The sequence below is a fragment of the Solea solea genome, chromosome 2 (assembly GCF_958295425.1).
Source record: "Solea solea chromosome 2, fSolSol10.1, whole genome shotgun sequence".
Lineage (NCBI taxonomy): Eukaryota > Metazoa > Chordata > Actinopteri > Pleuronectiformes > Soleidae > Solea > Solea solea.
The window spans coordinates 27,952,023-27,978,906 of NC_081135.1; the positions used below are offsets into that span (position 1 = coordinate 27,952,023).

Genomic DNA, 26,884 nt, shown 5'->3' on the forward strand with positions numbered 1-26,884 from the left:
TGTTTCAAATTTACAGTGTGCCTATGTCAATATTACCCTCACTGTGAATAAGCATATGACATTTATCTTGTCTTTATGGCTCTTGCACTTTTAGAACCCAAGGATATTTCCAATGTGAATATAACACTAAGCATAAGTCATGATTAATAGAAAAAAATTAGGTTGGGGGAACACAGGTTTGATAATTTATTAAATCTACAAAACAAAAAGCAATTATCATTTACTGTATTAACTGTTATGTTTTTTTTGGCTCCAAACATGCCACTAATTATTACAATTTTTTCAGTAAGTAATACTAATAACACACAATGCAGTATCACAATGATCCACATAGTAACAACACTTTACAGTTACACTATTCTGTGTGTAAAGTATCTGTCAACAAAGAAGACACAGCGGTTGTCCTCCACAGTGACCCTCATGTGTCAGATGTACAAAAGTACAAAAAGGTTTTGGTAAGAGCATATGCACTGTTGTGTGGGAAGTATTAAGTTTTAATGGTAATATTATCATCATCATTATTATTATTATTCATATTATTATTATCATCATCATCATCATCATCATCATCACTATTATTATTATTAATATTATTATTATTATTAATATTATTATTGTCATTATTATTATTATTATCATTATTACTATTAGTAGTAGTAGTAGTAGTAGTAGTAGTAGTATCATTATTATTATTAGTAGCAGTATTAGTAGTAGTATTATCATTATTATTATTATTATTATTATTATTATTATTATTGTTAGGCTTGCATAACCACGCTTTGATGCTGCACATGATACAAATTAGAGCCTGCAGATGGACTACACACTGTAACTACTGCTGTTGAATGTCTGAAGTTAATCCGCTACGAGGGAACCACTTCATGTGGTGTGCGACCTGTTGAGGATGAGAGATGCTGGCAGCAAATGCTGTGAAGCTTTGAAGGAGAAATTCAACCTTCTGTGTTCCTCACAAGACACAAACCACTAATGCGGGGGGGGGGGAATGAGGTATCAAGGCAATGGGGTATCAACACTGCTGCCTTCATGAATGAGTGCCACGAAAATAAGGGGGAAAAAACACACACACACAATACAGTAAAGCAAAACACAAAATTATAACTGATATTAACACTGAGACACTGGACTTGTGTCACAAGACTCACGTTTCCACCTCCTGCTGAGTAGCCTCGCCTGTCCAAGGACCCACACCTAGACTGAACATGGCTATAGTCCAGCTTAACAATGGGGATGAGAACCTGCAGGGGCGGAGGTCAGGAATGAGGTGGGATGAAGCTCGGGCTTTCTGGCATCGCACTTCATTTTCAACATCTCTCAAAACAGGTTTTGAATCCTTCTCTCTAGTCTCTCTTTAGACCATGTGACTTTGTTTGGCTGTGACACAGGTGCTAACGCCATGGATCACTTGTTGTATCCCCTGCAAAAGATTCCTTTCACTACACATCATGAGCATGAGCTTTGACTCTCTGCCATTTGCTACTTTATTAACCACAATGTGCTACATGTGGTGACATGTGAGTGAATCCTCTTCTGTCTTCACCTCTAGGAATCAGCACTGACCTCATATGAATCCCAGAACGACACAGACGTGGTGCTAATCTTTAACGAAGCCAAAGCTACAGTCACACTATGCCTTTTATCCTCATGAGGACTTGTAGGCATTAACACGAAGTTTCACGAAACTGTGACAATTCATTTGTTTTTGCTTGAATTTTGAGTTATAAGTAAGTAAAAAAAACCTATGACTGCAGATTTGGTCAACTGTTGAGTGTGGCTGCAAGGAGAGAAAGCAGATGCAAACACAACAGAGCTTGTACAAACACCACGATATATATTTTTCCCAGAAGCACAGTAAAAACAAGGAGAGGAGAGGAGAGGAGAGGAGAGGAGAGGAGAGGACTGTGTCAATAAAAATAACAAAATGTATTATTTTTATTGACACAGTCATAATGTACCCAACAATGTCATCTACAAGGTGACGATAAAGCATACTAGACAGACGTGATAAAACAAAAACACATACTATTTAGAACATCTAAATACAAACCTGGGAGTTTTATGTCAGGCAAACTAAAGAAATGCTATGGGAACAAAGGGGTGGAACCAACTGAATAAAATAGATTGTAATAAAGCTAATTGTAAAATGTGTACCTACCTATTCTTTCATTGTCTATATTATAACAAATGTTTTTTTAACAGTATTTTGTCATTTTCACAAAACCCCAAAAAGAAACAAAAAACTAACATGACACATTTAACTCAATGGTGGAGACACTTCTAGGCTCTGAGACAATCTCCAACAGCTGTGACGAGACAATGTGAAATTCACCACACACGGACCAGATCTATGAGGCACCATTACTGTGTGACGCAAAGAATTAAATGTGGAAACTGACCAAAGCTGAACAATAACAGGAATCTGTGTAGAAAACTCTTGTACGAGTGAACACAGTGGACATTTGCCAACATATGGACGTGGTCACCTGGCTCTGTCTAATCATGAGGCCACCATGGAGCCATGGAGTTATTCTGGGGTTTATGGTGCAGCTCTCGCAACAAGAGGGAGGCTAAAAACAGCAGGGGACATGCCAGTTGTTATGCTGTAACTAGCCTGTTTGTGGGTAAGTATGTAAGTAAAATATTCAAATAAGCTTTTAACATGATTTGTTATCAACATAAAAAATGTAAAAAAATGAAGACAGAAATCGCAGCATATCCATTTATCATCCACAGGAATGAGTCATAAATGGGGAAAGTAAAGGTAAATTATAAAAGCTGAAGCAGTTTGTTACCTGTCACTGGAATCAAATCAAAAGAATTATTTTGGATAGACTAGAATTGAATATAGCCATCATGTGTCGCAGGGTAAAGGTGGAGGGGCACAGTCATTGCCTCCATGAGGAGAGTACTTCAGATTCTCCTTGGAGCTACATTTTGACAGCAAGTGACTAAAGTCTACTTTATTGCATGAAATGTGTGAATCTATGGAGAAACGCACAGATGTATGGATCTCTTACACTGTGGATGGGCTTGAAATACTGGTCGTAAAACTACTGGGTGGGAGACGCTAGAAGGTAGTGATGGACAATGCACTGGTGTGGTCATTCATATAGAATCATTTCAGTGATATAATTGTTGTTTAGGGTTGGAAACAAGCAATACATGTGTTTGATAATATGAGATTTAATCACAATACTATTATATTATGGTAATATTATTATATTACTACTACTATAATAAAAACCAAAATCCTATTAACCAAGTTACTGGTAGATTAAGGTAGTGTGATACAAGCTTGAAACTATTTCACCTGAGAAAAAAAAAGATGTGTTCTATTTCTCACAATCCTCAGTGGACATTTCCCTTGTTATTTTTGTATTTGTATTTTTGGGAAGAGGGTTTATTGTCAGAAATGTATCAAACAACCCATATATATGTGTATATTTAAAACATTTTTTAAATAAAGTGCTTTTATGACCATAGGGCAAGCCTTTAAAATGTACTTTAGTACTGTGCATTTAGTTTTTTGACACAGAAGCTTTCGAAAGAAGCCCAGAATAATAAATTTTTTTTCTGGTATGCAAAGGATGGAATACAAATGTCCCTGACACACGTGAGAAAGGTAGGTTGAGCGGAGTCCCCCCCCGCCCCCGTTTGTTACAATCTTCAGTCTCACTATTAGATGTGACTAATACACACTACACCCTAAAGAATATGATTGTTTATTTCCGATTCTTACAGCCTTACACTCGGATGTAGGCACTAAAATCCACGCAGTGCTACGGTGGAACAGAGCTGCGATGTAACAGCAGGTCACACTGTGTGCGGCTGACAGACAGAGAGTAGCAGAGACGAGGTGCAGCAGCACTGGCTTCCCCTTTGAAGAGGCCTTGTGTTTTGGCTGTGTCGGCATGTTTTGGTCCTTCTGCTCAGCTGAGGCTCAGGCGCTTTAAAACAGAAACTACTTAGAGCTGCTTGCAGTTATCAGAATGTCAGGAGAGAAATAAATTAGTGTGATATGAAAATGCCTACTTATACTTCAGATGGGCCTATAATATTGCACGGCAGTTGCATATTGAGAGAATTTTACCATTTTGACCTAGAATCCAACTGACAAAGTGAATGGGATTTGAGCTCAAAACAATGATTACATTTCTTGTTTGATGAAAATGCCTTGTTTTGTGGGGAAAATGAGTGACAAAAGCAAGACCAGGAATGCTGTGTTTCAGTCACAGGGGGACACAAGAAAGGGAAAATGAGACGGCCAGAGAGTCATGACTGAACCTGTCTTTTGTTAGATTTAAATATTCGTATTGTGTGAATGGAAAGGCGATGTCTTTTTGCGGTTATTGAATACCTCTATCTGTGCAGCTGCCAAGGACGAAAAAGACACAAGCACACTAAGGAATGACGGACTGATGCAACGAAACTGAAATGGTTTGGCTTTGGGAAGTTAGTGCTGAAACAGGCTGGAGATAACCAGGCGGGGACCAACAGGAGTCGCATTGTGAAGTGACTATCCTATACTATCCTCATCTGTATGAACGATCAGCAAGTATTTGAACACCACAATAATAATAATAATAATATTAATAAACTTACTTGCTGTTAAAAGATCATTAGATAAATTATTATTATACATATGTGATGCTATCATTCATATTAACTTAAATATCTTTCAACCACTACAGGGTAAACCTCTGCGATGTATGTCATTTCATAGGAAATAATTTCATATATCGCAGGAGCTGTCACGACACTATGCAGCACAAGAGATGCATGTGTGTGTCTTCTAAATAGAGGATCAAACTGAGTGACGCATCGAAAACAACCAGATTATACATAAACTCCCTTGCTTCCCGTTTATGTGGGACAATCGTTTTTAATTGTGCTGCAATCAGGATTCAATTTCCTCTGCAAAGTTGACCTATGTGCTTGATCCCACCTACCCAAAAAAATGTTTCCTGATGCAAGCTGTCAATTGTCTTACCTTCAACACAGCTCTACTCCAAAAGAGATTTACATGACAGATGCAACGTCGTATGTTTTAGTAGTGCTGCTGATTATGACCCAGCTAGCATGCTCGCAGAAAAAGCCCACACATGCAAACATGCACAGGAACTCTGCCCAGGCCCATTTCTCCTGCAGATGACAGGGAGCAGTGTGGAGCATGATCCCTCCCTATTTTGTGGTTGGCTGCACAGAGCAGAGTGGAGACCTGGCGAGTCGTAAAGATGCCAGAGTGGTAATCAGGTCATCAGGGGGGGTTTACAAGAAATGATGGTTACAGACACATTGCTGTTTCCATTCCTTCGTATGCTTTCTGTTGCAGCACTGAATCTCTGTTTCAGGCTGACGATGGAGCGACAGTATGGTATTCGTCAAACTGCGTGATAAACACACAGCCGACTAATTCTGTGCAGAAATCGTAAAAAATATGATTTCAAATGCAGATTTTTGCGGCTGAGGTTCTGTCTCCAGTTCATAAAGTCAGGGAAAAGCAACTGGAAAAATTACAATCTCTTATCTTATTTTATCTGTGTATTGTTTTTGGCTCTCTAAATGAAAAGGATTTTATGCTGATGAGCCAGAGGCAAAGTTCTATTTTGTTCTATTCAATTTTATTCTGAAACTGAAGAAACAAAGTCGTAGCCTCACGTTTTCACGTGCAATGTGATGTCGACCTCAGGCCACTCTGTCACAAACTTGATAGAATAAAGGCATAAATAATTTTTTTCCTTGAGATCTTCTCAACATAAATGTATAGTGAAACTATTCTGAGAATAACTTCTATGTCAGTTTTCATTCACAGGATGCAACACGGCAAAATGTGTGATCTGAGACACATTTGGGAGATGAAGTTGTTTTGAACATTTTCTGACCAGAAGAGGGCAGACAGTCTATTTGGAATTCCCAGTCACAGAGCCATGATATATACTATGAGGTGCAATAATGTTGCTCTTATACACTACGTCCACATTATCTGGCTTGCATCTTGTGCAGAAAGCAGAGGGTATTGCATTTACTGTGAATGACCTCAGTTGCTGCATGAAAGGAGGAGAAGCCTTCGAAGAACAGCAGAGATGGGTAATGGCTTTCAGTATTACTATTTAAATCAACGCAATTATGGCTTTAAATAGGTTCCAGTCTGTCTCTTAACCTTTGGAGGATTTAAAAAGCCTGGAGAAACATGGTATTTATTGAAGTTCTAAATAAATGATCACTCTTTTATACATGTGAGTCAGCAGGAGGACTGCAGCACGAGTAGATTAGCAGTAGGTAAGAGACACCAACAGCTAGTATAGAGACAAAGAAGCTGTGGGAAGAAGAAAAAGATGCCGCACAAAACACATTCACAAAAAGGGGGTTTTATCGTTTGTCATGCAGAGTTGAACATAGGTATTTGTGTGTGGGAGAAAAGTGTCACCTGTCCTCCTTTGGGCTGGTACTTGATGTTCTCCGTGGAGCCGATCTTGGACTTGATATTCTTGAAGTCCGGCAGTGGCTCGCTTATGATGCGAAGCTGCTTGGGTGTGGTGGCAGGCGACTTGGGTGGGGTGCGGACCACGGCCACCTTCCTGTCCTGGGATATCAAGCTGAGGGAGCGAGGGGTTCCAGGAGTCCTTGATGATGATGAGTAGCTGGGAGGAGTACCCGGTGTCATGGCTGTGGAGCCTGGAGTGCGCGGGGTGGAGTGGCCGCTGCGAGCTGAGCGGGAGCGTATTGATTCTGTAACTGGTTTGAAAAAGTGAAAGGTTTAATGTTGCAGCTGAAGAGAAGGACCAAAAAAATGTGCAAAAGCGTCACACTAACATGAGGTATAGACTATTTCAAGTATACTATTAAACCCCTAAATCCATTGAGATACCAGTTTATCAGGAATACCTGTACAACCTCGTACCATCCAACTCAATAATCCTGTAGAAAATGTATTTTACAATCACACTCTACCTGTCATACTCGGGGCTCGTCCTGTCCTGTACTCTGCCCTCATCTCAGTGTGAAATGCTAGAGAAGGCGAAAGAGAAAATGGTTATGATTTAGCTCCAAGAACAGAAAAGATTATGTGCTCCGTCAGATTCCACATGCAACCACCGACCTATTTAACATCAAAAACACTAAACTATAATATTGGAAATGGTGAAAAGCACTGGATGAAAAGGAAGAACCTAAGATTACCTAGTTACAACAAAATGACGAGTAAATGTCGTAAAATCTTGAAAGGCATGGCAAAGAAAATGTGTTTTTAATCAAAGAAAAACAATATACTGGCAACTTTAAGAGCAAATTTTCAACTCTACAGGTTTGACAAACTAAAGGTGTAACTTAAATATTCTAAAAATGTTATTAATACAATGGTGATGAGGATTCAACATTTGGCTTATACAACATAACTTTTTGAAAGGCACAAAATATTTGCTTTTGCAAAGATGTATTGTTGTTTTCACTCAGACTGAACACGGATACTTTGTAAAGTGAGTGTAATGGATGAGTATCAGCCTACATGTGGGTCTGCGGGGAGCAGTGGAGCCAGAGCTGGTGATGGAGGTGGAACTCTCCTCTTGGTCGTGGTACCCACGGCGACTCAGTATAGAGCCATGACGTGGCACGGAGGACTTCTTGTCTGGGCTCCGTGATCCACCGTCCTGTTTTTTAAAAGACACACCAGATAAAGGGGAGATGATCCCCAGGCATAACATAGCTGTGATTTGTTTTTAACACAATGTGAAACAAGTGTTTTAAATGTTTTAAAATGACTGAACTGAGGTATATCTTTCAATGCTCTTTGCAGAAGCCCTGCAGCATCAGTGCCGCGCTGCCATCCACCTACCTTGACTTATGAGTCATAATGCTGGAGAGCCTCGAGGCTCTGCTGAGGTCTATATAATGAGACACTCTGGATATGTAGGTGGAAAATCTTTGTTAGTGCCAAATGATGGCCATTGCACAGAGATGGCACAATGACGAGACCCAGTAGGTAGCAAGGCACCAAAATACAGGACTTAGGGTGAGAATAACAGTGGTTCAATGTGCATTATAAATGAAAAAGATCTGGTGCATCCTTTTAAGCACAGGGACCGTATAATTATTATTCAACATGCTCATGTAAGATTTCCAATTAAACTGGAAACCATAGTAACAAATGTTTTTCTTTTTTTCTGTTTAAATAACTGTAAATGGGGTGTTACAATCAAAAGTGAAGTTATAATTATGTGGGCCTCAAAGTTACAGAATGTTTTCACGATATGACATTTAAGAAAAGCAGAAACCGGGTTATTTTAGACACAGCGAGTGTCATTACCATGGTAGGGAGTTAAATGGAGTCACGACCACTGCCGCTGGAGAAATGTCACAGGGCGATTCAACGCCCACACGGTTACAAAACAAAAAGCGACCGTATCTTACCTACTTGAGCAAAAAAAACATTAAACATAAACACTTTTCTCAATAAATACCACATGCAATGGACTGTTCATGTGGTGATTTGGACTAGAAAACTAAAGAACATGCCTGAAGGATTTGTGTATTAGCAGCTCCATGTTGGTAGCAAGATATAAAAGTTTCAAATCTGTCACAAGGCAGCAGAGCTAGTTGGTCCAAACATAACCAGTGATTCAGGCTCTTTGCAGCTAAAGCTTTGACAGGTTCTGGGGCCGGTGGAGTACACTTACCGATGCTCTGTCACGAGACTGTCGTGCAACACTGAGAGGCTGACGACAGTCTGGTCGGGCCTCTGAGGGACAGACGGAGAAACCGAATTTCAGGGAAATCAAAATAGTCAAAGAGAATATACATGTGTTAACCTTCATACATTGGGGGAAAGTAAATAACAATTAAAATCGGATTTCAATTGATTATCTTTTTATAATCCAAAGAGATAATCATATTTTATAGAGGATAAGAGCAGAAGTGTAAACATATAGATACTCAACAATCCAAAATTAGGCATTGTAAGCCATATGACAAATCCAATGATCTGTGAGAGTCGTGCTTTTTCCCCCATGAGAGCACTGTTCTGCAAACACTTGGCAAGATATCACACAGAATGGGGGGGGGGGATACTGTGTTATATAATGAAACTCTGGGTATAATAATCTAAATGGAGGAGTGCAGCAGCATACTGAGCTTTCATCATCAGTGACACAGAATCCAGTCCTCCAGGGGAGAATGAAGTGCAAACCGCCTCTGGGACAGACCAGCACATTTACAGTACCAGTTCCACAAAACAAAAACAGAAGATACGGGTTGCCAGGCAACAGGAAGTTAAAATAAGCTTGCGGTGGAGTGAATATTTATTTCTTATCAAGTTCAGAAAGGTCCAAGATTTTTTTTTGTAGGGTTTTTCAGACCATGTTTATCTGTGAGACCGCACTCACCACACGTTGCATTAAGATAATTAAAATAAAAGCATATAAAAAGAGAGGGAGAGACTGCTTAAAAAAAAGGAGCAAAAGAAAATTAAGTCAAATTACCAATAAAACAAATGGACACTAAAACTAAGGGAAGTTGTTTCCCCTGATTCTCCTACAGTGAAAAAAAGCACCAGCTGTTGGACAGTCCATGGCAATGTGTCACCTGTGGGTCTCCTTCTGGGGCAGGAGTGGTGCTGGGTGGAGCGAGTCTCGCGGACAGCCGGTTTCATCACGGTCCTCTTAGATGGGGATTGATTCTCCATTTTTTTGGTCAGCTCTGTCTTCCGTATAACAGCTGCATTCACCAGAGGAAACAGGTAAAAAGAGACTGACACTGTACCTCTGACCATGGGTTGAAGTTCTTGTACTGAACTACAATTAGAAACAGCTGACTGACGTCACTGCATGAGCAATTAAGGCTGCAAAAGTATGACACAAACTGCACATGTATTAAAAATCCTTCTATCCATCGTCTACCGATTTATCCTTAAAGGAATACTTCACCTATTTGCATTTAGCTTTGAATTACTTGAATAGCGGTAGTATTTTTTTAGTAAAAATTGTGCTTCCAAACCTCAGTTTCCCCTGAGTGGAGAAATATCTTCATTCTTTTTTTTGTTACGTGCCCACCAGTGACACTTGGTCCGAGACTTGAAACTGAAACGTTAATTCTGCACTTTTTAGACCCACGCGTGGGGGGGCGGGACCTCATTCCCAGAATGTAAACAGAGTCCGCCATCTTTGCTAACAGTGAAGCTAACAGGACCAAGAGTCACTTGTGGGCACGTAACAAAGAAAAGAATGAAGATATTTCTCAACTCAGGGGAAACTGAGGTTGGGAAGCACATTTTTTTCGAAAACACTACCTATTCTAGTAATAGCTACAAAGCTAAATGCAAATCGGTGAAGTTACACAGAACATGCAAACTCCATGCAGAAAGGCCCCTGTCGTGAATCCACGTTTTTTTTACTCTGCCATGTAAAAATAAACCACACAAAATGATTAAGAAATCTTAAATAACAAGAACCTCTTTTCTTCTTCTCTTCCTCTCTGGGGATGCAGATAGGTTCTTTGCGCGCAGGTTTGCGTTCTGGTGTGGAGATTCGACCTCGAGCTCTCCCTCCCCTGGCCTTTGGTTTGATTGGCTTCTCTGGTTTCTCGCTCTTCTTTTGTTTGTTTGTCATTTTGCCTGGGCTGGACACCTTGGGCAAAGGCTCAAACTGCTCTGTTACCAAACTCTTATCATCATCTGCAATTTCTAAAAAAAAAAAAAAAAAGAAGGATAAGACAAGCAAAACATTACATAAGTGTGAGCATATAACTTAGGAAAAACAGAAGTTGCAATTAGCCACCAGAACAATGTTTGAATGGAAGTCTATGAGAAAATGAGCCTAATTCTCACTTGGTTGTCAACATTAATAAACATTTTTTTGAGGAGTTACTTTCAGAAAATTGATGACCATTTGTAAATGATGTTGCCATTTAGAGGAAAATAGATGATAGAGCAGAACAACTGCACGATGACGTCTGTGAACTTCTAGGCTTCAAACCTGGAGTCTGTGTTTTATATACGTCTATGGGAAGAAATCAATAATAGGGAAAAACCGCTAAGGACATCTCACCTTGTGTGTCCACCCAGGAGCTGTCCAGGATGGAGTCATCCATTGTGGTCTCATCTCTATCGTAGCTTTCTGTCTGTTCTTCTGTTTCAATGGTCTGAGCCTCCTCCTTCTCAGGGGACGCGGGCGTCTCAGGGATATCACCCATTTCCTCTAGACTGGCAGCCTCAATGTCCGCCTCCTGGGCTAACTCAACAGACTCCTCCTCTTCCTCCTCTAGGTCTTCGTGACCGGTGACACAAAGCGCTTCGACCTCCGGCGGAGCCGAAAAACGAATGCTGTGTCCTGGCTCCTCGGCTTCATCAATGGTTTGGACCACGGTGATGAAATCGTCTTCAACTGTCACCACTGATTCGATGGCAGCTCGAGATTCTGAGATCTCCTTTATTGCCGCTGCCCCAGCTTTCTCCATCATGTCTCCCTCACCTCCCTCTTGCTCCTGGTCAGCAGGTGTCAAGGCCGCTTTTTCATCCGTTTGTCTCGATAAATCTCCAGAGTCGTCCGGAACATTTTTGTCCATCTCCGCCACTTTCTCTCTCTCTTCCTTTAGTTTCTGTTCCATTTCTATTTTTTCTTTTTCTTCCTTCTCCTTAAGTTCCATCTCTATCTTTTCTTTCTCTTCCTTTTCCTTCAATTCCCTCTCCCTCTCTTCCTTCTCCTTTAATTCCCTCTCTATCTTTTCTCTCTCTTCCTTCTCTTTTAGCTGCCTCTCTATCTTTTCTTTCTCTTCCTTCTCCTTTAATTCCCTCTCCATTTTCTCTTTCTCTTCCTTCTCTTTTATCTCCCTCTCTATTTTTTCTTTCTCTTCCTTCTCCTTTAATTCCCTCTCCATTTTCTCTTTCTCTTCCTTCTCTTTTATCTCCCTCTCCATTTTCTCTTTCTCTTCCTTCTCTTTTAGCTCCCTCTCTATTTGTTCTTTCTCTCTCAATTCTTTCTCTATTCTGTCCTTTTCCTCCTTCTCTCTCTCCTCTTGCTCGATCCTTTCCCTCGCTTCTCTTTCTTTCTTTTCTTGCTCCTCTTTCTCTTTTCTCTCTTTCTCCAGTTTCTCTTTCATCTCGAGCTCTTGTCGTTCTTTCTCCCTCCTTTCGTTCTCTTCACTCATTATCCTCTCTGCCTCTTCCTTTTCTCTCTCTTCTTTCTCTCTCCTTTCCCTCTCTTCTGTTGCTTTCATTTCCTTTTCTTTTGTCTCTGGCTCTTCTTTGTCTTCTTTTTTCTTCTCAGCTTCTTCACTCAACTTTCGTTCTGATTCGTCTCTAGTTTTCTCCTCTTTGTTTATTCCTAACACTGGTGAAAGTGCTCTTTTGGGTGAGCCATAAATATCCCTTTGTTTCGCCTTAGAAGGTGAGAGCACGGGAGAGAGCAACTTGTCGTCATCGATAATACTCTCCACGGATGAAGTGGGTGAAGTTTTGGCGGGCCTGGCGATGCGGTCTTTGGCCACGCCGGTCAACTGGTACACATCTTCAGCGTCCACTTCCTCGTAAGCCTCCTGGTGCACCAGCTTCACCTTCTCCCGGAGCTCCTGTAATTCTCGCTCCTCTTCCAGACTGAGAGGCCTGTCCTCCATCTCCAATTTGCGGATTTGCCTCTCATAGTCGGCGATCTCGGTTTCTGACGCTGAGCCTTCACCGCTGCCTTGTCGTTCAGTGTCACCCAGTGACCTCCCACCTTCCTCTAGAGTCACCGTGACTGTTGGTGTCACAAATGACTCACTTCTACGGGAAGGTGCTTTCTCCTCATTATTTGCAGCTTTATTTAATAGATCATCGGCAATCTCTTTGCTCTTTTCTTCAGTTGGCCTTTCAATGTCTCCCTGTGTCTGATCTTTCTCTTCAGTGACCTCAGCAGCTTCTGACTGCTGTGTCGTTTCCTCCATAGATGTGTCTCTGACTGCTAACTTCCTTGCCTGCGCAGCCACTTTCTCCTCTAGAACAGAGTGTGTGAACCCCTGTGTAGAAGTGATTGTAGGGCTTAACACATCTGCAGGGGATGGCATTGGCCCTGAATATTCACTGAATACACAATAGCCCATCTCCTCCAGCTGGCTTTCACTTCTTCTGGCTCCAGGACTTTGTTCCCCTGAAATAAGGCTAGCCAGAGGGTCATCGGGGAAAGCGGGAACATCAACTTGAATGGATTTTCTACGGGTAATTTCTGGATCAGTGTTTTCTGATGCCAGTCTTGAACGGGTACCAGCCAGGTCCAGCATCTCGGGCAAGTCTTGTGCCATGACTGTGCCATTTTTATAGGTACCATTATTGGGCTGAGGGGATTCTGGCAACTCTGGTTCAGAGCTGGGTTTTGAATCTACATCAGTCGATCTTGGAGGAGATGAGGAGTCTGAAGTGATGGAAGCTGCAGTCTCCAGGATCAAGGGAGGGAAGGATGGAGGCTTATCCACAGAGGGTGTAGTGACTGGGAGGTAGTCTGCTGATTCATCTAGGCTACCACTAGTATATGACATTATATCTGTAGCCAGTGGGGAGAAGTGCTTGGTTCTACCTTGGCCACTCTGATCCATTGCTCCAATTGTGATGTTAAGTGAGTAACTCCTCTGCTCTAGGGCCAGTTTACCTGGAGAAAGCCTGCATTCATTACCCCTCTCAGGAAGTGGGAATGCTCCAGTGGCTTCTGCGGTACTCTTATTTTCAGATTTATCTTGGGCTTCGGTTGCAGTCTTCTCTTCACCAGCTCTGCTCAGTTCGTAATAACCCTCTCCCTTACACTGTAGTGCCTCAGCGGGCTCTGCGGCTGACGTTTCAAAATATGCCGACATGCCAGATCTGTCTGTTGCATCTTTTGTCGTGTCTCCTCCTTGATCTTTGACTCCCATTGAAGAGAAATCAGAAGGTGCACCTATGCTGGTGAACTCCATCACCTCCACTGACGGCTGCTTCTCTGACACTGTGATTGGCTCGCCATACAGCGGCTGAAGTGTGAGTGATTTGGGGGATTCTTTGGCTTGGTTTTGAGGTACAAAGGGTGGCATATCCATGGTGGGGCTCTCTGGTACGACTCGTTCACCAGCAAAGAATCCTTGCATCTGGGGCTCAAAAAACTCCTCTGGGCGTTTTTCTGATCCAATGCTGTCTGGACTCATGGACCCACTGGCCTGCTTGTCTGAGTCCATCTTCAAAGCTGAAACGACATCTGTAAGTTGGCTGTTTTGTTCAACATAGAAAGGAAATGTTCTGGCATGCTGCGAGTAAAATACAATATTGAGGCAGGGACTGGAAAAGCCATTATTACTGAAACAGGCAAAGCTGTCCTCAAAAACTTACAGCACAATGATACGGCCATCACTGGAGGAGTACGGCGAGATTATGGGGTCCACCAATTCACAGATGGATGAGAATATGGCATGATATATGACGGTACCGGTATGAAGAAACTGTGATGCTGATTCATGGAAAAAAAAACAAGCAATAACAGACAGGATGGATAACCATGCAGATATTCAAAACATCGGATACAAAAAGACACAGCATTTCTGTTTTTCTTTGGTGTTCTGAGACTTTTGCCCATTAGCAATTCATCAGAATTCACATTGTTTGGTAAATGACAAATTAATTCAGACGACTAATCACGACTTCCAAATGTAATTGCAAAACCTCGAGAGATTGTTAGCACAGATACAGAAGCACCTTGCTGCTGATGACACAGAAATGCTGCATGCTGTCACCAGCTTACCGTGACAAAAATAAAATGAAGAATGTAATGCGTCTGATGAGATAATGGCTCTACCCCACAACTGTAACACACTGAACATGACACAGCCAACAAAAACTTCCCTGCAAATTCTTTACAACGAAATCAGGATAACACTACGAGCACTTTGAGCACTATATGATCTATGGTTACAAAAAGTGCGATAGCACTAGCATAAAAGCACTAAGCCATGTGACGACATCATGAGAAACCTGGAAGCTTATAGCATTTTATCACACCAACACGAAATGCACCGGCCCCAAAGACCACAACGAGAAAAGAAAAAAGAAAATGCAAGTGCAAAGATAAGTTAAAAGAATGTGGCTCTTTTCACCAACAAGCCTGTGTTGCCTTGCAGCCGCAGCAGAGCACAGAGAGGATCGCTTGCCATTCCGTCTAATTTATAACACTTATGTTATATGCTTATGCGTTCCTTTTTTTTTTTGACACATCTAGTGTTCTAATACAGTTGGCAATGCAGTAACATGCAGGCAGGGAGAGCAGAGGGCAGGACACACCTGTCGCTTCACCCTCTGCTTCCTCCTCCTCCTCCTCCTCCTCCTCCTCTCTGTCCATAGAGCTTTCTGCAGCAGCACTAACTGCTTCGGACGGCTCCAGGTCTAGGTCCTGGGCCTCGTCTATGGCCTCTGCCTGCTCTAAGGTTTCAGCTTGGGGGCTGTCCAGCTCAGGCTCTTCCCCACTCCATTGCTGCTCATCAAGAGCTGCCTCGGACTCTGCTGCCTCTGCACTCTCCTCCTCCTCCTCCTCCTCCTCCTCTTCCACCTCTTCCTCGTATTCAGCTGTAAGAGCCTCCATGGTCTCTTCTTCTCAAAAACAGGGTGAGAGGGGGACACATTAAGACTACAGGCAACACAGACTTGGGTTATGTGAGAACACAATTTATGACGGGACACTTTCAGCTCTGGGAAAGATGAGTCAGTGTTTATCTGTTCACACATATTTGGAACATTAGTCATGTGGTCAAATGTTGTATGTGAGTATTTTCTTGACCCTGTGTCTTGACAATGAGTCTACTGTGTGCCAATATATTACATTATTATATGAAATATCTATCTGTTTTATCAGTATATAATCAAGATTCAGCACTTCTGACGTCACCGGCTCTTCAGAATACTAGAATATTGAGAGCTGGAGTCCAAGGGGAATTCCTGACATGACAGGGACTGTATTTTTTAACTGCGAAATCGTCAAGTTATGATCATGCATCTTCGCTCTTCGTCAGCCAAGACTGTGTAACATTTTGAGTTCTCGCATAGGTTAAAGGAAATTCAACTCGGCAGCTTTGTAGCCTTGGGTTACTGCATGTGAAATAGATAGATGTTTTGTCATGAGTGACAATAAGGGTTGGGAGTGGATGAAGAAGTATGGGATGTAATATTTACTTTATATTTATTAGTCTTTTTATGTGCTTAATGAACAAATACATTTGGGTTAACGTTGTTGTGGATAGAAATTTGGAGGGGGGTCAGTTTATCTTAGTGTATGTAGAAAAGACAAAGGTACAATATAAGTAAAACTAGGCAAAGATGAGTTCTATTGTGGGGCTGAGGGAAAATATAGTGAGTCTCTGAAGAGGATACATTTAATTAATATATTTATTTATGTAAGGTTTTATGAAGTGTGAGTGTGTGGAGCTGAAAGTCTTCCTTGTTGCCTCAGTGTCAAACTGTGAGAATAGTGACAAAAGAATGAGAATAGAGGGTGTGACACACTGCAGGTAATTGAAGAAATGAGAGAAAATACTAAGGAATGGACCCAAAGAGAACCCTGGGTGATGACTGGTAGAAAAAAAATGAATGCACAGAGAATGACAGTCACACACAGTGAGATACTTGTAAAAGGCAGTTGGGCCTTAAATCATGTTGACTGATGTCATGGTAAGTGTCGTGTATCAGGCTCCATTGAGTGAAGCGTGATGAAACATAGTCCTATTTTACAGACATCACTCGTATGTGTTGGACTTAATGGCATGGCAATCACAGGTAGCAACAGCTTTGGGTGAAAATAACTATAAATAAAAGCAACGTGACTGTCGAAAACAAACATGGAATTGCTCAGAATTTGAGCAGACAAACGTCACAAGGACACACAAACACACACAAAAGACGGACGGAAAGACGGACGGACGGACCGAGAGACGGAGGCACGAAAGGAGGGAGGGATGAAGGGGAGTCAAATCACAGAGGTAGAAGAGGAAACTGGTGTTTAAAAGAGGAGGGAGAAAAGAGAGCAAGATGGAAGGGGAAATGGCAAAAAGGAACCATGCGTGGTTCACCTTCAATCTGTCTAAAGGCCACGGCCTGCCCTGTGGGGCGAGAGCCAGAGTGCGTCCACTCTGGGCTGAACAATGGGTGCTCATAGTACTCCTCGTCGGAGTGGTAGGGGTCGTCCTCAGGCACGGAAACTGAGATGGAGGGGGCGAGGAACTTGCACCTCTCCCGAGAATTTTGGAAGCGGCGGAGAGGGCCCGCCTCCTCCTCGTCCCCTACATCTACAAACAAGACAGACACAAGGAGAAGAACTGCAGGGAAATCTGGACACAGACTGAAAGAGAGTGAGTGAGGAGGAGGAATAAGAAAAAAAAAGAAGAAGAAGAAAACTGCAGAAAATGGGAAACATGCCAAATAATATCCACTTTAAAAAGTGATGCAACACAATATTGCGTCTTTGGAAACACTGATAGAATGCTAATGTGTTGCTAATTTTCCAAATAAAAATCAACAGGTTACAACATAAAAAAAAGTTAATTTTAAACACAAGCTATTTTAACAATCTACACTGTATATTTGGATCATCATCAAAAAATAAATATGAGTCTTGCAGCAGTCATGGCTTTCCTGCGCTCCTATAGCTATAAAAAGATATTGAAGTAAACTAAATTGAAGGCAACTCTAAATCATTGGCTTAACTGGGGGTCAGTTAATCTTTAGGAAAATATAAATCACTTTTTTTTCTCTTTTTTTTTACTTGCTACATCGTTCAACAACCTTTTACAGTGGATATTATTGCAGTGAAAGGAGGAGACAAAGCTTAAATCAATACAAATGTAAAATAGGCAACAAAAACAGAGTCACCGAATAGGGGAATGCAAGAAGAAGGTAAGGCCTGAGTGAGGTCGAGAGAAACGGAACACGCACATGACACAGACAAAAAGACAATGACAGGCAACTCAGACCAAGCTTTTGAGATCGACTAGTTAAGTCTGGTAAAGATGGAACATGGAATCTGACCTCTATACTAAGTCACATTTAAAAAGACTCCATAGATATACAACGACATCTAAAATTATTCATCTCTGTATTATTATTATTATTATTGCATGTATTAATACATGTGTGTTAATTCAGGGCTGGCCCCGCCTACTGTACAGAACCCCCTTATTACATCCCTGCTACTGCAGACTGAGCACTCATTAAAACACAGAGGCCGAGCTTAAAGGAGACACACGTGTCATTGTGAGGCTTAACGTCTGCAGGCAGCTGCATAAAAATCTCAAATCTGGGAGAACAAACTGTATCACAGTGTTGTGGCTCTATTACGTCTCTTTCCACATTGTGTTTCTTACTGGGCTTCCGTTACAGTGAGGGTTGCTGTGTGAGTAATGTTTGTAGAGATACGACTATGATCTACAGCCACGGCAAAGACAAACAAAAAGACTGACAGCGAACAAGGACAACACGACACTGTGACGGGGCGTGCAGAATGCAAAAACACAATTCCAGTACAAAAAAAAAAGAAAACAAAGAGACAGAAACAAGAAGTTGGAGGGTTACCTAAACTGGCTGTCATATTAGTGTGTGTGTGGACAGGAAGTGGAGATAAGGAATGGAAATGAAAGAGAGATGGTGGAAATTATCAAGACCAACGAGGTGATCATACGATGTGAGCCCGTCTGTCTTTTAGAAATAAATGGCGATGACAATGAAGATAGAAACTGTGTCCGTACCACGTGTGCGATGAGGAGGAAGCAGGATTTTGAATGTGTGAAATAATGGGAAAACATGTTCCTGCGCTTCGCATCTCTGGTGTGTACAGTATGAGGATGTCCTGCAGGGCTTTTCAATGTGTGTGGTTTGTCCCCTCAGGTGTGGCACGTGTCCTGAGAGGGATTAGAAAGTATCCCCACAGAGCCAACCCACACAAGTGGCCGAATGTGGTGTCGATCACAAACCTCCAGAAGCTACAGAGTGTGTCCCCCACTGGAGACACACTCCTATGAACACATTGGTCCTACCTTGTTCCAGGGGGCCAAAGTGCTCTGCGGCAGGTGAGGGGGGAGGGGAGGGGGGCAAATTGGTGGTGTCTTCAACTGCAAACGGAGGACAGAGGGAAGCAGGGGTGGAGGAAAGGATAAAGACATGTAAATCACATAAGGACTTGGAGCATCTGCAGGCAGAGATATGTTTTTTTATTATTATTATTCTTTTTTTCCCCCCTTTCAAACCTGGCACCTGCATTACCCAGAATGCAACTTAAATACTGACAGTCCAGTTAGACATGTGTGGCAGTTGATATATCCTTAAGCAGCTGGTTGCAAGTGGAAATGAGGTTTAGGGCCTGACATCAAGAGAGACAATGTCAGATGATTTCACAATGGAGCCACAATGGAGACAAAGGATTTATCTTTATCTCCATCTTTAATTTGTATTTATTTGCTGGACGATATATTAATAAGAAGGTCTCTTCCTGCATCGTCCATCCTCACACAGTCACTTGGGCAAAGCACTCTTTTAGTAAGATAAGCAAAATAACATTTAACGGCATCAGTTTGCTCAGCGACAATTTCACATGACATGTACACGACTCATTGTGGCATAGGGCGGGTTTGACAAATTAACAATGCCCTGCTGCTGCTGCTGCTGCAGTGCTCAAAAAGACACCCACTGCATCACTTAGCACCCACTGATATACATAGGATGTGAGTGTAGGTTCATTTTGGGACAACAATCTGAACTGTACTGTGGTTTCCTCGCCCTGTGTAAAACATGCCGTGACCTCTCTCTGTGATGCACAACAGAGGTCAAGCGGTAAAAGGCTGCAGCCTCCTGCGACCACTGCACGACGCTGTGTGCGCGTGTGTGTGCGTGAAATTCACCTGATGGCAGCCTTTGAGTCTCCTGTTCACCTTTCAGCACGGCCACTGCCTCTGCCGTTACTTCTTGCACAATCCGTGCGGACACTTGCTCTAACGATACACAGACAACAAACAATGTCAGGCACCTTCAACAGTGTTAAGCAATAATAAACATGTGGTAAAAGTGGGCTGAGGTGGCACATTTAGGTTTTCTGAGCCACAGGTGATCAGCTTTCAGTTGTTGTTGGAAGAGAGAATAATGACATGGTCAGTTAACATTTGTGGAATATTACAGCAGTGGTGTAATGATTCATCTCTCTATATCAACATATTGATTCACACGTTTGTATTGTTGATGGTTTTTTTTACATGTCTTTGTCTTTTGAGTTGATATAAATATTGCATGTTTGATTTTGTGATCCATGTCACATTTTACACTCGCAAACTTTGTTAATACATTTCAGCTTTCTCAACATTCATCTTCTATTCCATTCCACCTCGCTTGTCCTTAATCATGTCACTCAAACCCCGAGTTGAAAGCCAGTAACTGCAGGGAGGCGAGAGCTGCTTCTGAAGACTGTGCGTGTCGCCATGGAAACCCAGCATCCTTGATAAAAGTGTAGACTGAAAATAAGCCTGGATCAGAAAGGAGTGAAGTGTTTAAGATGAGAGACATTTCATTTCTTAAAAAGGATTGTTTACTGTTTAATTCACTATTTCAGGGGCCACACGGGTGGTGTAGTGGTTAGCACTCTTGCCTTTGCAGCAACCCGGTCAGAACAAGGGTCTTTCTGCATGGAGTTTACATGATCTTGCGTGTGTGAGTGTGTTTTCTCCAGTTTCCTCTCAAAGTCCAAAAACATTTAAAGTATCTGCCACCACTGATACCAGTTTGTCACTGTAGACCTTTTGAACTAGGGTCTCAACACATTTGTGCCATTTCAAGCTATTTCAAAGACATAATTCTCCAGCTTTGTAAAAAATGTCTTCTCCCATAAATTAGAAATAAACAGCCCACAACATGACTCAGCTGAAATGCTATTGCTGATTTTTGAATGATTTTTTTTTTTGCATAGTGAAGCATGCATGAAGCATAGGATGTTTGGATGGTATCAGATTTTTTTTATCTGTCCGGAAATCCGATCCAGTGTTGGGCTAATACTGATACTGAATCCATACTTTATATAAAATATTTAATTTAAAATCATGTATAAATGACATATTAACCATCAATAAAGGGAATAAAACTGTCCATCGGTGCCTACTTTTTGTAACTGGTGTTACACACTGAATTAAGAATAATTTAGCATTTGTATTTCTCTAGTAAATATGAAAGATGCTGTGAAAACTGTGTGGCTGGCCCAAACTGACTTCCTCCACAAGCAAAAAAAGTCAATGACTCTGTTTAACTGATGTGTTCTAATGTGATAATGCATCTTTTTGAATCAATGTTGCCCCAAACTGGAAACAAAATACAGACAAGTCAATTTCCTAATCATGTCTAATGGTCTGTTTGTGTGAAATAAGCCTTCGTCTTTCTTCTTTGTGTTGGTTAAAATCAGTTAAAATGTGGCAAGGGGTGCAAGGAACATGAGACGACACATTTGCATAATGTTTTTACCGCTTTTAACGCTATTTGTTAGACACACACACACACACACCTCTTCAGAGACCACTTAACACAGCCCACTCACCAACTCAAAGCAGCCATTTCCTATTTTCTGTGTAGCGAAATGCAATGAATGTGTACAGCTTAGTTACCACTTCTTCTGGTAGTGGAAATAGTACTTAAAATAACCTTGAAGATTTGTGAAACCACACCAATAGTGCCCAAATACAGTTTTTTAGATTTTAGTAGGAGTTTCAGTGTTTGTGTAATGCATCACCGCTATACTATAACAAACTAAATAGTGATGATAAAGCTTGATTTTTCAAATTTAAACACCAATTACGTGAAGAAGTACAGTATTAGAGGTGGTGAATGAGGAAAGTAGGCGTCACCAAAGGGAGAGACAATGCTCACTGAGATCTCCAGTTTTATATTTTTGGAGGTATTAAAAACAAAACACGTAATCAATTTCAGACACGAATATAAAGTGACATCAGAAGCAAAATCAAGGTCACTGAATTCAGACGTCACCGCTTGTTTACTCTCTCAACACTGTAAAAAAAAAAAAAAAAAAAAAAAATGCCCTTGTCACAGCCACAAAGCTGAAGACAAACCTGGAGACTGCATCTCTGGAAAAGAACGATCTCACAAACTCACAGAGGCAACACAGTAAACCACATTCACAAACCGACACACATGCACAGGCTGTATATACGTGTCATCCTTAATCGATACATCATAAACAGGAATTCTCTCCCATCAAAATTAGAATGTGCATTACCTGATCAGAAAGACTGGCGCTGAGAGAACACTCTCTCTGAGCAGAGGCTACGACTGAAAGCCCAAAACCAACATAACATACAGCCAAGCTGTAAGGCGCGCACACACACACACACCACACACACACACACACAAACACATACACAAACACACACACATACACAGCAGGACTGAGAGGGCATGGAGAGAAGGGGAGTGTCAGTGGTATGATACCAGCCAGCAACCAAAATGTGTACAGCAAGTGGTTGCCATACCAACAGACTGGTGGTGGCCACTGACTTGCGTCCATATGCAGTTCAGCAGCCAGAATAATGTGCTGCCAAAGCTGTTTCAGCATCTCACTCTGAAGAGGTCAGACTTCATAATAACATACGTAATGGTGCAGATTTTTCATCTGTGAGAAAATACAACAACTTGTTTGTTTCATTTTTTGGTCACACTTTATTAAGGAACACATATTTACCATTAACTAGGCCCTTACTAACATGCATAGGTAGCATACTAGCCATTTATTAGTAATTATTAAGCACATATGAACACCTTATTCTACCTCTATTAGGACATAAATTAAGTTAATTAATAATTAACTCTTAGAACACAGATAATTACCATGTTAAAACCTAAAAGAATGTGCAATATGGAGCTCCTTATATCCTGTTTTTCCCCAGCAAAACATATATATGTATATATATATATATATATATATATATATATATATTATTTTCCTCAAATAAACACACCTGTTTTAAATCGGATTGAATTTGAGAAATTTGGAAATACGTCACAGTTCAAAGATTGCGTGGCTCGTTTTTAGGAACAAAAATAAAATAAAAAAACTGTCTACTTTGTGACAATGTCCACCTGCTTTGCTGCTAAAGCGTGAATGTGAGTTGGTATCTTGTTGGAGGAGTTCTGTACTCTCCTCCTAATGCACTGCCACTTGGCCTATTCACCTCTTAAACGTCACCATGTTTGTACAGAATAGTAACGTGATTGCACATAAATATGTTGATATAAGTGACACTTTCACCATTTTTATTGTAGATTAAAATCACAATATACAAACGGAGAGCTGGTTGAGCTGCAGCTCCTCCTCCCTCTCTCTCTGGTACCTGTAGTCTCACAGCTCTTCTTCTCCTCTATGTTTTCATCTTTAGGAATTCTAACTAAAGTGGCAGAGCCTTTATGTGAGTTTTTGCAGCCAAGAAAAGGTGCAATTACTCTTCAACACTGATAAAGCGCGCTGAGGGTTTTTATATTGTTATTATGGCTCCGGTGTGTCATTGAGCCATATTTAAAACACACCTTAAAAAAAAAAAACCTGAGCAGAAGACATAAAATGTGTGAAGAGAAAAAAAAACTCTGTATTTGCTTTACAGGGACTCAATAGAATTTGAATCTGTGTGACCTAAGTGATTCTGTAAGTGGAGTCAAAAAAGGCAAATGGATATCTGGCATCTAATATGACTTCTTTTTTTTTTTTTACTATATTCAGATGAATAACTCTCCAGCAATGTCACAAATTCCTGTGAAAACCTTTTCTCTAACAGTCAGTCTTGTCAGTGCAACAAGAAAAGTCATGTATTAATAGTAAAAGTTGTCATTCTACCATTCACCTCCTCGACTAAGAGAAATTTATCAGTGGTTTAAATATTGGCAGAGAAGCTGATGCCTTAATCACACAGGTGAGTCTTTGATTACAATGAATAGCGATGGAGTGGATATTGTGGATATCCAGCATGACATTAACACACAGTATGTAGCATACAGTATATATAATGAAGACTTTAAAAGGAAGAGCCTTCATGTATGCATTCCTGTACTTAAACGTCAATACAGTGCAGTGGATCAATACTGTGCGGTCCAGTACTGAGCTCCTGCTGTGAGATTAGGTTGGACCTGTCAGCCACAGTCACGAGAAAGCTTTGATTGGACACACGATCGATATTTCAGACAACCGCCGACACACACCAGCTCAACCTTTTTCCAGACTTTTCACAACCTTCTTCAGAGGTGACACTTTAACAGATTACCAGTATTATTTATCTTCTATCTCTACCTCACCGCCCTCTTGTCCTCTTTCTCTCCTCCACCTCTCTTCCTTTCACCCCAAGGGGTCGAGGCAGATGGCCGCACATCTTTGAGTCTGGTTCTGTCACAGATTTCTTCCTCTTTAAAGGGAGTTTTTTTTTTCTTTCTACTGATGCCTTTAGTGCTTGCTCGTTGCGTGAGTTGTTGGGTTTCTCTTCTCTCTATAATATTGTAAAGGTTTCTGCCTTACTATGTACAGTGCCTTGAGATATGATTTGATTTGGCACTATACAAATAAAATGTAATTGAATACATACACTATTGTGTTTGAACTTTAAAAACTCATTCAAGTTCCAAAATATACAGCGTAGAAGTCCATCACACCATCTGAAATAACTACCATGTGGGCCAGCAGAGGGCGCAGTGAGTGCTTTACATCCAATGTGAATCCAGACTTGAGATCAAGCATCATTTATCCAAGGTTTGGGAAAAATCTTGGTGCGTTTCCACCAAAATTACCCCACGTAAAAGAAGTACCTAATGGCAACAAGGGACTTTTTAGATAGTCAGGAACTTTGGAGGGGCGGGGCTACCGTATGTGTTGAAGAACACTGATTGTTGGAAAACATTTTACAGCTGTTTAAGGCTGTGCGGCTGCAACCCACCGTTGAACAAGACCTTTAAAAATGTGGAGCAAAAGACAAAAACCTACGAAGAGTCAGACGTACGACAAGGTCCAAGCTCTTTTGTGTGTATTAGCTCTTGGAGGAGGTTCAGTGGGACTTTGAGTCGGCGATGCGAAACAACCAAGTTCATACCCGAATAGCAGACAAGCTGGCGGCGCTGGAAAAGCTTTTAAGAAACTTAAACAGGACTCTAAGAGGCTGAAGGACCACAAACTAACACAACTGATTTGAATACATTTTTTCCAGAACTTTGAGGTGCGATGGAAACACAAGCCATACAGATTATCAGGAATTCATTTCCCCAAGTTCCTGATAATTAAAGTTCCTAGGAGGGTTAATGGAAAAGGTGGCTATTGATTTGATGAAAAATGCAGAAGCATATACCACGATTAGACATGGAGTCAGTTCAGTTCTGCCTGTACTGTCCCTCCATGATGACACGAGCATGATGCATGTTGTTCACATGAAAGCCGTCACAGCATGTCTTCACTTTGACACTCGTTTTGTATGACAATATCAAATGTCACATCACTACACTACACATTAACAACATGAACTGCACTAAAAGAAACCCCATTAATTCATTAATTAATTCCTTCATTCATTCTCTACCACTTGTCAATGTTTAACAACGACTGGCAGTTAATTGACCCCACAGTCTCTCACATACACCAGCCTTGATTTGAAAGGCTACTCTCTAATCGTATACTGTAATACAGATATCCGACAATTTTAACTCAAAAACGTGAAATGTTCCTTTAAAGAAGACATAATTAGCATCTCTGCTTTTGGTTCCTGACTGTGCTATACTATTAACAATGGATGGACACTGAGGCTAGATAAAATATATTGATTGGCAGCTACACAGAAAAATACTGTTATCAGCCTTCAAAACTAGCATTGGTTGAACCCTGATAATGAAGAATATGGGTGGTTAATTGGGCGCCTTGTCTGTTGCAAGCTACGGGCAAAAAAAAAAAAAAGAACAAAAACCATGGCAAAGTAAATTGTAGGGGAGTTGTTTCCATGGTTACACCATTGGTAAATTATAATTCTCGTCTCCATGTCGCAAGTGAGGACATGGTGGGGAGCTAAGGGCTAGTGAGATGGATTTTATGTGTTAATTAGAGCATTGCTAATAACAGTATGTGATTGCAGTGAGGACTCAGCATATTGCAAGGACACACACACGAGAAGAAACAGCACACAAATACATATATGTACACGTGCACGCGCACACACACGTGTGATTTGCCATGAGTGACACAACATCTGCAGAATCATGTGACAAAGCTCACTCACAAATTCACCTTCTACTTTAACAGTGATGCTGGTGCACCACAAGGTGCCAACTGTTGCATGTTTTAACTGATTCAACGCTGATGGATCCACACAGAGACACACTAGGTTAAGATTGTGTGTTGTGCATTGAGTATTATGGTAGTATAAGGCTTTCATGCAGTAACCACAGACCACATGTAGTATTACTTGTACATTGTGTATCATTCTTATCTCAGCTCCAGTGTTAAACACATACGATGTCTCTGAAATAGATTGTGAGTCAACATGAGGCAAGATTTTGTGATCTATATATATATATATATACTGTATATATATCTTTAAATATGTATTTAAGTCTGAAGCTATTCTTGCAAGAATCAAGCAAGTCAAATCATATGAATATAGAAGATGACGATCATTTCCCAGATGTTTCACATTTAAATATGCTAGAAATGTTGTTTGTCATTTTAAACTTTTAAACTGCTAAAGTTTTATCCATAACAGAACCATTGTATTACTCATACAATGTAACGACTGCTTCATGGCCCTATAACTGAATTGTTTATTAAAATACTGTGTATATATAATGAACAATAAACTACAGAGCCTAAAATGCAAAGAACACTGACATTACACCATAGAA

General features: G+C 41.0%; 1 protein-coding gene across 1 annotated transcript in view; it reads right to left on the reverse strand.

The window, feature by feature from the left end:
• Positions 1-26,884, reverse strand: part of map2 (microtubule-associated protein 2) — a 67,507-nt gene that overhangs the window by 5,527 nt on the left and 35,096 nt on the right. The window contains exons 5-18 of the mRNA XM_058622361.1: positions 19,876-19,965; positions 19,015-19,089; positions 17,056-17,271; positions 15,278-15,583; positions 11,578-14,189; positions 11,055-11,490; positions 10,460-10,681; positions 9,595-9,726; positions 8,691-8,752; positions 7,523-7,664; positions 6,970-7,026; positions 6,446-6,753; positions 2,900-3,028; positions 1,164-1,256 (exon numbers count right to left, since the gene is read on the reverse strand). Of these exons, the coding sequence (XP_058478344.1) occupies positions 1,164-1,256; positions 2,900-3,028; positions 6,446-6,753; positions 6,970-7,026; positions 7,523-7,664; positions 8,691-8,752; positions 9,595-9,726; positions 10,460-10,681; positions 11,055-11,490; positions 11,578-14,189; positions 15,278-15,583; positions 17,056-17,271; positions 19,015-19,089; positions 19,876-19,965 (4,880 nt within the window). The remainder of the gene's footprint in view (positions 1-1,163; positions 1,257-2,899; positions 3,029-6,445; positions 6,754-6,969; positions 7,027-7,522; positions 7,665-8,690; positions 8,753-9,594; positions 9,727-10,459; positions 10,682-11,054; positions 11,491-11,577; positions 14,190-15,277; positions 15,584-17,055; positions 17,272-19,014; positions 19,090-19,875; positions 19,966-26,884) is intronic.